Consider the following 9,507-nt stretch of genomic DNA (forward strand, 5'->3'; position numbering starts at 1 on the left):
TCGACTGCGGGTTGCGCCGAATCCTTTGGAGGCATGCCTGACACGGCACCGAGCTTTGGTAACTACCAGTGATTTTGCAGGTTTGTATGGTTGCAGATTCACTTGTTGACCACCTCCCCTTCCTAGAAAATGCAAAATGCATGTTGTCCCAATCCGCGGGGTGTACGTTCTTGCCCATCAATGTTTTTTCGTGTGCCCGCTAGGATCGCTAGTGAGGCGCTACTGGCTTTCCTGCGCTGCGTGCAGCTGAATGAGCTCGCCGAAGTGATGACGTCACGCACAGAGCCGCTGGAGGACCTCGGCCGCTATTCAGAATTCGTTATTGCCATGTCAAGGCAGGTGTATTTCACGATATCATTCGAATGTGGTTTTATCTCTCATACTGTGTCAAGCCCATCTAATAATGCATATAACATAATTTGCATCAGTTGAATATAACATCGGTCATTACGTGTTACGGTGTGCTAAGGCAGGATATAACGCTTATGATAATAGCACACCCGAATGTGCATCCAAGACTCTCGAATTTTGTCTTGGAGATGTAACCGAAGTAACTGATTGTTTGGTGTGGCCTTGTCGTGGACCATCGGACAGTCGGCCCTGGTCTGAGCGACTGTTTGGTGTGGCCTTGTGGTGGACCATCGGACAGTCGGCCCCGGTCTGAGCACAGACTGTGGTCTGAAGCCCTGCGACTCTGGCCGGCCGCTGTTCGCCGCCCCCCTGCCCTGTTCGACTGCTGACCGTCCGCTCCCGTCCGCTGTAGCACGGTGGTGACTCAAAGTCCGCACTTGATGGCGCCTCTGGTCAGATGTCTGGCTTCCGACCTCTCCAGCATGTACGAGGCCCAGAGGATCGCCGCCGTCGCCTTCTACGGAGAGGTGAGCCGCCCGTGGTCCCGCTGAACTCGCGCTGCTCAGGGAAAGGCACGAGGCGGCCTGCACTCTGGCTCTGCCCAGTCGGCTGTGCTGCTGACGGTCCGTCTGCGATGTGCTGTCAGTCTTTCGCCGCCGCACATGTGAACGGGCGGCTCTGGTGATGGACATACGGCGCAGGTCGGGTGGCGGCGCACGGCGTCGGTCGCTGCTGGGAGCGCGCCGCTGTGCGTGTCGACGGCTGACCGGTGCCGACGTTCCGCAGCTGGTGCGGCACCGGTGCGCCGGCAGCGTGCCGCTGATCGAGACGCTGCTCAACAGCCTTGTGTCGCGTCTGATCGACTCGTCGCCGGTGGTGCGCCGACTTTGTCTGCTGGGGCTCGGCCACATCAGCTGCCTGGGACACCCGGGGGTGAGTACAGGGTTCACATCAGCTGCCTGGGACATCCGGGGGTGAGTGCAGGGACCACATCAGCTGCTTGAGACACCCGGGGATGAGTGCAGGGGCCACATCAGCTGCCTGTGACGCCCGGGGGTGAGTACAGGTGCCACATCAGCTGCTTGGGACACCCGGGGGTGAGTACAGGGGTCTATTCAGCCGCCTGGGACACGGGGGTGTACGGTAAGATCTCCCGGTAGCAGATCTTATCGTATGCCTGCCGTGTCCTCCCTCTAACATCAGCAGGACGGTACCCGACCAGCTCCTCTTGCTCAGCACATTTTTGTGACAAAAGACGATCTTTTGAAGTGGCTATTGCTGCGACCAGCTGAGGGCGACGCCGCTTGCATGGCTTGCATGACCTCTCCGGCACTCGTCAGGGCCGTGGACACACTAACGCCGCCGACCCGGTGGATGGATGAACTGTGGTCCGTCTCAGTGTCTTGTGCCGTTCGCCCCCCCCCCCTTCCTGTCGCTCTCCGGTGGTATTGGGGGGACGGGGGGCACTTATGTGACGCTTGTGTTGCACGTATGTGACGCTCTGCTCTGTGTGCTTGCGTGATATCCTGCTGTTGTGCGCGCTTGTGAGGCGCTCTTCTGGGCGCTGACGGCTTGCGTTCTTTTCAGGGCTTCGGTGTGGATTACACGCAGCTGGTGAGTGTGCGCTCGCCGCAGAGAGACCCTCTGTGCTCCGCATTTTCCCGACAAGCCCTGTCCGTGATCACGCGACGCCAGGTACCCATAACAGTCCTTTCAACACACTTCTTGCAACGAGTTTTATATGCTGCACATTGCAGCGTTGAGTGGCTACGCAAAGTGGCCACAACATTGAAAAGCATTTGTGGTTCGGTGGTAAAGCCATGATGATGGCAGCCCGTGCGGTAAAGCCATGGTGATGGCAGTCCGTGCTCTGCCGTGGTCATCGGAATGAGAGAGCGTTCGGACCAGCGCCCACTGCCGACAAAATACCAGCACGTCGGCGACGGCGAACGGCGCGGTGGTGTGAGGCACGAGAACCAGGGTGGAAGGACTCCAGTTCGCGGAAGCCGGGAAGTGGGCAACCAAGTGCGAAAGTTGGGCGGGGGTCCCAAACGGCGAGCGACGTGTGCACGGCGTGCGCAATGGAAACTAGGCCGAGACATTGAGGAGACCAGTTTCATTAAGCAAATGTCATCTAGTTAAAGAGTAGTGAATCATTGGAATGGGTCGACAAACGAAGTAGTAGGGAGTCCCTCTCTAGCAACATTAAAACACAATTGGACAAATTCTATCAGTCTAAAGATCTCATTTATAGCTAAATTCATGCTGGTCGGGTGGTAAGATTAGATGCTGGTCAGGTGGTAAGATTAGTTTCGAGGATGTGCACGGAACCTGAGCTAGGTCAACCTCGGTGGGCCCTTGTGGCTCTGTTGGCGAAATGCATATGTCTTTATGTATTGCGGTACGACACGTGTACTTCTTGCAGATTAAAAACGTCATGACTTTTGCGCTGATTGAACACACTGCCTGATCTTCGGAGTGCTTGTGTTCACTAGTCTTACGATAATGTGCTGCTTCATTGACTTAGGTTTCCTCACGGTCTCCAATGCTTGAAATCGGAGATGTATTTTATCAATGCTTCCAGTTGTGTATGTTCTACGCTGCATCTCGTTAAGTGCTTCTCGATGAAAAACTATCGGTATTGATGTCTATAATTTGAAAGATGTGAAAAGTGTGTTTTCGGTGTTTGGGACGATTTGAATGTGAAATTTCTAAGATGGTTTTGCCGGAAATGATCAAACTAAGCATTTTTCGAAAGTCATCGGATGAACTTAAGATGCTGCCATCGGTCGTTATAAAATATGTGTTTCTTGTCGATGAATGTCGAAAGTAATGGTAAGTGAAAGAAACAAACCGGATATGAAGTAGGAAAGGGAAAAACGAATTTAAAAAATTGCTTGTCGTTAGGTAAGAAAGCTTATGTCGTGGTTTGGTCAAAGTTAGATTTCCACCGGATCAGAAAAATGGTGCTTTTTATAAAAGCTATTGGAAAATATTACACTGCTGTCTGAAGCGGGGTTCGTGATGACACTTCACGAGAAAACCCATTGTTTTGTCCAATCATTTTCAGGGCAAAATTCATTGTTTCGAACGTAGTAACTGAGAATGGGCTTCAAAACGGTAGGTGCTTGGTGCGCTTCTCTATGTTTGTATCATCGATTTTGCGACATCACGAAGCATGCAGCGCAACCTTTTTTAGGAAAGCGCCACGCAAAAGCGTGCGAATCTCGCCTGAGCGGCTGGGGCATCCTCCGGGTCCGTGAGCGGCGCGTCATGTCCGCTGCGTGGTGCGTGCCAGGTGGACCTGTTCGCGCAGCAAGTGATGTCGGCCATGCTGGGCGGCCTGGACGACCGCGAGGACGTGGGCGGCAGCATCCCACTGCAGGCGATGACGGCCCTGGCCGGCGTGCTGCGCGTCGTCTCGGAGCAGCAGGTCCAGCACACGCTCATCCCCATCACCATACGGATACGGGTCTACTTCGAAAGTGTGAGTCACCACACCGGGCACGGTGGGGGCGGGGGGGGGGGGGTAGCGGGGATGGACACTCCGAGGGTTCACCCGAGAGTGGGCTGGCGCTCCTGGCGCGAGGAGGAAGGAGGTGGCGTAACCGGGATCTACGTGGTGGTTTAGGCAGTGTGCTAGGCACGAAGGCGGCTCACTGGGCCTTTGTTAACTTACGGTCTCTGCCAACGGGGCACGGAGATGCGAGGTGGTTTGCTGATGGGTGTGGCCATGGCATCGGAATAGCCGGTCAGCAGCTTTTCCGATGCTTGACCGTTGAGTAGGACGTACTGTGGCATTGACGGATTGGTCGGCATTATTATCACGTCTGTGATAGCGTCGTTCGTGATTTGGCTCTGGTTGTGGCGTCGGCTCTGACGCCACCGTAACGTCTCTGTCCACGTCTCGACGTCAGTGGAACCACGCCGCGACCTGACCGCCCGCCAGGCTCACGCTGTCGCTGGATTAGTTCTTGCGTTGTCCGCAGGAGTCGTTGGCGCTGCGATCGACGTCGTTTGGCCTGTTCGGCGCCTGCTCAGCCTTCTGCCAGGGCCCACTGCGCGAACCAGTACATGGAGCGGACGCACAACAACCTGATCTCGCTGCTGATCCACCTCAACGACCCCGAGACCGGACGTGGTGCTGGTGAGGCTAACAGCGAGACAGGCGGGCTCGTCGCCGACCAGGTGGGACCGCGCGCCGTGCCACGCCCGGCTGGTGCTGGTGCTGGTGCTGGTCCCCAGCCGGTGGCCGTGTTTGTGGGCGTTGCCTGGCGGGTGTCGTGATCGCGCTGCGGTCGGCATCCCCAAGCAGGCTGGCAGTTTGAGATTGGTTTCACCAATCTGCCGGATGTATTTCGATTATCGATATCGCCAATGCCTTAGATAGCTCATCAGCGCATTGAAGAAGCTCATAAGGGCATAAATGCGTTGACATATCCGTGAGACCACCATACCCCCCGCCATCGATGTAACTGGGGGTCTGCCGTGGTCCGGATCTCGAGACTGACCCCTGGCGGGTTGGTGCAGGTTGGTCGCCAGCAGAGCCCGCGTGGCGAGGCTGGGTGGTGTCTGTCGCCTCCCCTCAGCATATGCTGATCAGGCTTGTGCACCCGTTGTGGACGCGCCTATTTTTTAGTGCTTAAAGGGGGTGTTCCGCATTTATGTGGAGGGTTTGAACTGAACAGCTATCATGAAGATCACTCGGTGCAGTTCACAGCCCTGCCCATCTAAAAACCTAAACACTTTAGCTTCCGGGCTACACGCCCACGAATATGGGGAGAGTATTTCAAGGTCACCTTGGCATTCATGACGCCACGATAGCGTCATTGAAATCCTGTTATTGCATTAACTATGCAGCCATCAAGACCAAAGACATGTATTTGTCGAGTCTTCATACCCACCGTTCAAGAGCACGATTTCCAAACATATTACGGCCGTCAATTGGCTCCCAATCACTGTTGTGCAAGGTGATGTAATCAAACAATGACGTATTGAGGAACATGTTTGCTAGACAGAGAAATTATGTCGTCTAGAGCAGTCTTTTTCACTTCAAGGTGTACCAAAAGTTATAACTGGGCTTGTTTCATCACATCTGTACTTGCTTCAATATCTTCTACTGTGAAACGTTCCCTTTGATTACAAATGTCATATGAGATGAGGCTTTTTTGTCTTAATTCACCATGAGCGGTCTCATTAGCCCGAAAGTTGCGTTAATGCAAGTCATTGGGGCAAAGAGAAGCATGTCAGTAAAAGCTTGTGTCATTTAATGAAACATGTGCTCCTCATGCTTGGAGTTCCTTTTCATGTTCATATCGCTTCTCACATTTTTTAGAAACTTCAACCCAACCCAACTCATCATTACATTTTGATAAATATATGTGTTGTGACAAAGATGTAGCATCTTGACAAGAAACAGAATGGGATCAATTCAATGTGCCACTATCGATTTCACATTCGTGCCGACTGGGTTACCCAACGCGCTAAGGCCTCTACCGCTTCAGGTCTATAATGCAGTCATATCACCCCATCATGTGACCGGGGTTTGGGTGACGGCTACTGCAGGCATGCAAGACCAGTCTGCGGCAGGTGGGGCCGCTTCTCGAGGCGCGGGCAATCAATCGCCATGTTCCAGAAGCACCTGATCGATGAGGGCAAACTGCAGTACGCCAACTTCGTCAGTGATCTCTCCAAACTGATGGTACGTCCTCGGACTCCTTCTCCGAGTCATTGGCATCTTACACGTATGATTTGTCATCGAAGCTGTGTATTTTGAGGTAGGCTGGTGAGTGAGAAACTTCCAAACGTATGCATTGTGTCAGCCTCTGTTCTCTTCGTCGTAAAAGGTGATAATTGTGGGGATGTGAATGGTTGATTAGCCGAAAACATCCCAGATTAAAGCCTGGCGGGCAGGTGCGACCCCCTGTCCTCTCTGCGGGCTTGTGCGCATGTGGGTGGCGCAGCCAGTGCCCCGCCGCCCTCACTCGCGCCGCCGTCGTCAGCGGCCAGCGTCGCCTCCGTGGCGGCGGTGGTGGTGGCGGCTGGTCTGATGGGGGTTGGTCGCGTCGGGCAGACGGTGACGTGCCCTGCCTCTCTACCTCCGCCCCCTCCCCTCCCCCGGCACGGCGCCGTGACGCCGGCGCTGGCCTGCCATCCTTAGGTGCAGGAGCTGGAGCCCAAGCTGCACATGTACATTATGAGTCTGCTGGCGCACTTCCGGTCTGGATGGACGGAGCTGAAGGGCACTGCGGCGCTGTTGGTCGGTGAGTGGACGACCTGACCGCAGGATACCCGCGGCCTGTCTCTGATCGGCGGTCTCGAGGTGCGGACTGACGGCGGCACAGCACTCACCCGCTGCTGAGTGCTGAGCAGAATCGGCAATCACCAGGGTTTGCTAGGGGGGGGGGGGGGCTGCTGTCACAGCGGCGGGTTGGCATCGCGTTTTGGTATAATGAGAGTTACTTGAAGACATCGAGCAACGATTTTTTTGCATGTAATGAATGGAATGTCACTGGTTTAGGCCTGAGGAAGGTTTGGAACCAGAGTGCCACGGAGACAGCCGTGATGTGTGATCCGCTATACTCATCGATTGCGGACCAGGCTACATATAGATAGGAACAGTGGAGATGAGGTACTGACGTCACTGGAATATGTGATTTCTTGTGACCGATGTAGCGAAGGGAACCTGCTTAGTGACCAATCATTTGATGACCAATGAACGCATCCACTTGACAAATACCATGCTGTTGGAACACTACTCCGTATTCTACGCGGAGATGAGGTCATTGTGCTCCAGAGCCGCTATCGTTGGAGTTCACTGAGGATACCAGCACGCTGGCGTTCCTAGCCGTAGTAAATGTCCGCCAGAAGCCGAGCACAGTGTGACGTAAGGACCACACGAAATACTGTAATAATACTATATACTGAATAATACTTATAATACAGGCTGAATAATACAGGGCTGATATTCCCGCGAGTGTTGTGCGGTACAGCGTACTCCGGGCACGGGCCGGCCCGCGTCCGGCTGTCGCCAGTCGGCGCGCCGTGCAGAGCCGACTGCCAGTGCCCCGGTGTCGGTGCTGTGCACCGCCGCAGAGGCGACGTGCGCCAGGAACGGGCGTGATTCAGTGTTGTGCGCCCCGCTAGCGCCACCTGTCATACTCTTCCTGGCATCGCGTCCCTCGCATGCAGTGAGCGCAATTCGCCTGTGTGCCAGCCGTCGGGGCGGGTCTTACAGGGACCGTCGGGTCGTTTGCGTAGTGGCCTCGTGACCGGGCGCTGGAGTGTGCCAGGTCCCTGACCGGCGCCGGCCGCCGGCAGCGTTCCTGCTCTGCAACCTGCCGACCGAGCACCGCCAGAATGTGAAGGTGCAGCCCGTCTGCTCGGGCCTCAAGAAGCTGCTGCAAGACCCCGACTGGCACGTGCGCTCGCAGGCGGCCAAGGCCATCTCCCTACTGCACGACTACTGAGGCCGCCCGGCGTCCGCCGCCGGGGCTGGTGGTGCAGGACGGCGCTGGTGCACGGCAGCGCAGACGGCTCCGCCGCGCTCGCGTGCTGCACGGCCTGGCAGCCGTGGCAGCACCACCGCCTCCTGGTGGCGGGCTGGTTCGCTCGGCTTCGCGATCGGCGCGCTGCGCGAATGGTAGCGGGCTGGCGGCGGGCGGTGAGCCGCGCTTCCTGGTCGGCGGGACCGTGGGCGGGACTTGTGCCCGGGTTAGGGCGTGGCCAGAGCTCAGTTACGGTCGCGTGTCACGTGCGCCCGCGGGCGAAGCGTGCATCTTCGACTGGCTTATGTTTATCAAACGGAAACGTTCCGAGGACTGTCCATTCCGCATATCTGAAACGCGAAGTTTCATGCGTGACCATCAGGCCTGCCCCGGGTGTAGGGAGTATGCAGCTGTATCAGCCTTCTCCGCCCGTCCACGGCGGTATTTCTTGCCGTTTGGGGCTGGCAGCTGTGGTTGACAATCCCCCCGACAGGTGGCAGGGGCGGCTCGGCCCGGCGGCTGCAGTGCCTTTCCCCGAGCACTGATTGTGTCCGGGTTTCCTTTCAGTGCAATGAGACATTCCCGAAGTGGCGGCATTATCTTTTTGCGTTGCCATCGTGTGTCCCGCCGGCTGGGAACCGTGTGGCAACACACATACATACTACGCGAATGTAAAGGCAGCCCGTGCGCCACTATCCAGTGTGACGTTCCGGCGTTATTATCGCTGAGTGATAGTGTTTTATTGATATCTGAGGCGTAATAAACATGAATTCTGGCGGTTAACGACGTGTTCCGTACCATTGGCCGTTTTCTCACGAGCGCCGTACGGCACTGCGAAACGCAGTGTTCGACATGGTACCAAACGAAGTGGCAAGGAAACAGCTGTAAGTGCCGTTCAGCTGCAGTGTCTCAGCTGTGTACAACGGCAGGGTGCGCTCCGCGATCTCAAGCCTGATAACTGCCAAACGACTCCACAAGGGTGCAAAAGGGCCTCGGCCATCAGTGCCTTCCTTATGTCACAAGACGTCACATTGCATAATCAATGAATAGCTCTACAAGCACATTGGATCGCACGCTGTAATACCTCCACCCTGTCCTGGGTGAGGGGCTGAGAAGAAGAGCTTAAAGCACGCCGCATTCGGTGCCCTGTCTGTGGGCACAATGTCATCTAGCACCAAGAGAACTGTGCTGAGAATGTATCTATGCAGACTGGCCACTGCACCGGTTAATGGCTCGGTCGTAAAGGTAAGCAGATAGTCCAGACAAGACAACATAAAAAAGAATACCGACACAAGAAGAACTTGATACCTCTTGAGTTCTAGCGCATTACTGACGTAATGTTTTGACAACACGGATAAAATGGTGCAATGATGCGCACTAGAGAATCCATGGACCTGCCTCTGTTTTTTTTGTCGTATTCGTAACATGAATGGAGCTGATGAGCGCAGCAGGAGAGTACTACTGTAGGTGACGGTCAGAAATGGTGGAATCGCCCATGCGCAGTCACGCTGCTCCCCGTTTAGATCACCTTCAAAGCCTTACTCCACGTCAGTGACCTTTCAATAGGGTTGTTTAATGTTGAAATGACAGTGTCATTAGTGGTTTGAATGCGCCGGTATTGTATGAGGAGTAAATGAGGTAAATGTGACAATTAATATATGGTCAGATT

The 9,507-nt window shown here is 55.2% G+C and overlaps 2 protein-coding genes across 2 annotated transcripts; both read left to right on the plus strand.

Moving 5' to 3' along the window:
• Positions 1-62: 62 nt before the first annotated feature.
• LOC119089789 (maestro heat-like repeat-containing protein family member 1) lies at positions 63-4,638 on the plus strand. The gene is made up of 7 exons (XM_037212605.1): positions 63-335; positions 764-878; positions 1,138-1,284; positions 1,939-1,965; positions 3,650-3,838; positions 4,341-4,421; positions 4,597-4,638. The coding sequence occupies exons 1-7, from the start codon at positions 130-132 to the stop codon at positions 4,636-4,638; spliced, it is 807 nt and encodes a 268-aa protein (XP_037068500.1). The 5' UTR covers positions 63-129.
• A 1,331-nt stretch (positions 4,639-5,969) lies between these two features.
• On the plus strand, positions 5,970-8,023 carry LOC119114758 (maestro heat-like repeat-containing protein family member 1). The gene is made up of 3 exons (XM_037238788.1): positions 5,970-6,052; positions 6,512-6,614; positions 7,672-8,023. The coding sequence occupies exons 1-3, from the start codon at positions 5,978-5,980 to the stop codon at positions 7,818-7,820; spliced, it is 327 nt and encodes a 108-aa protein (XP_037094683.1). The 5' UTR covers positions 5,970-5,977; the 3' UTR covers positions 7,821-8,023.
• Positions 8,024-9,507: the final 1,484 nt, after the last annotated feature.

The sequence above is a fragment of the Pollicipes pollicipes genome, unplaced genomic scaffold (genome assembly GCF_011947565.3).
Source record: "Pollicipes pollicipes isolate AB1234 unplaced genomic scaffold, Ppol_2.1 Scaffold_3087;HRSCAF=3621_pilon_pilon_pilon, whole genome shotgun sequence".
Classification (NCBI taxonomy): Eukaryota; Metazoa; Arthropoda; class Thecostraca; order Pollicipedomorpha; family Pollicipedidae; genus Pollicipes; species Pollicipes pollicipes.

Excerpts from the sequence above, each read along its gene's own strand:
- LOC119089789 (XM_037212605.1), top strand. The coding sequence starts at position 130 with ATGCAAAATGCATGTTGTCCCAATCCGCGGGGTGTACGTTCTTGCCCA. Across the intron at positions 336-763 it reads TTCGTTATTGCCATGTCAAG|CACGGTGGTGACTCAAAGTC; the intron begins GCAGGTGTATTT and ends CGTCCGCTGTAG. Across the intron at positions 1,285-1,938 it reads GCTGCCTGGGACACCCGGGG|GGCTTCGGTGTGGATTACAC; the intron begins GTGAGTACAGGG and ends CGTTCTTTTCAG.
- LOC119114758 (XM_037238788.1), top strand. The coding sequence starts at position 5,978 with ATGTTCCAGAAGCACCTGATCGATGAGGGCAAACTGCAGTACGCCAAC. Across the intron at positions 6,053-6,511 it reads GTGATCTCTCCAAACTGATG|GTGCAGGAGCTGGAGCCCAA; the intron begins GTACGTCCTCGG and ends TGCCATCCTTAG. Across the intron at positions 6,615-7,671 it reads CACTGCGGCGCTGTTGGTCG|CGTTCCTGCTCTGCAACCTG; the intron begins GTGAGTGGACGA and ends GGCCGCCGGCAG.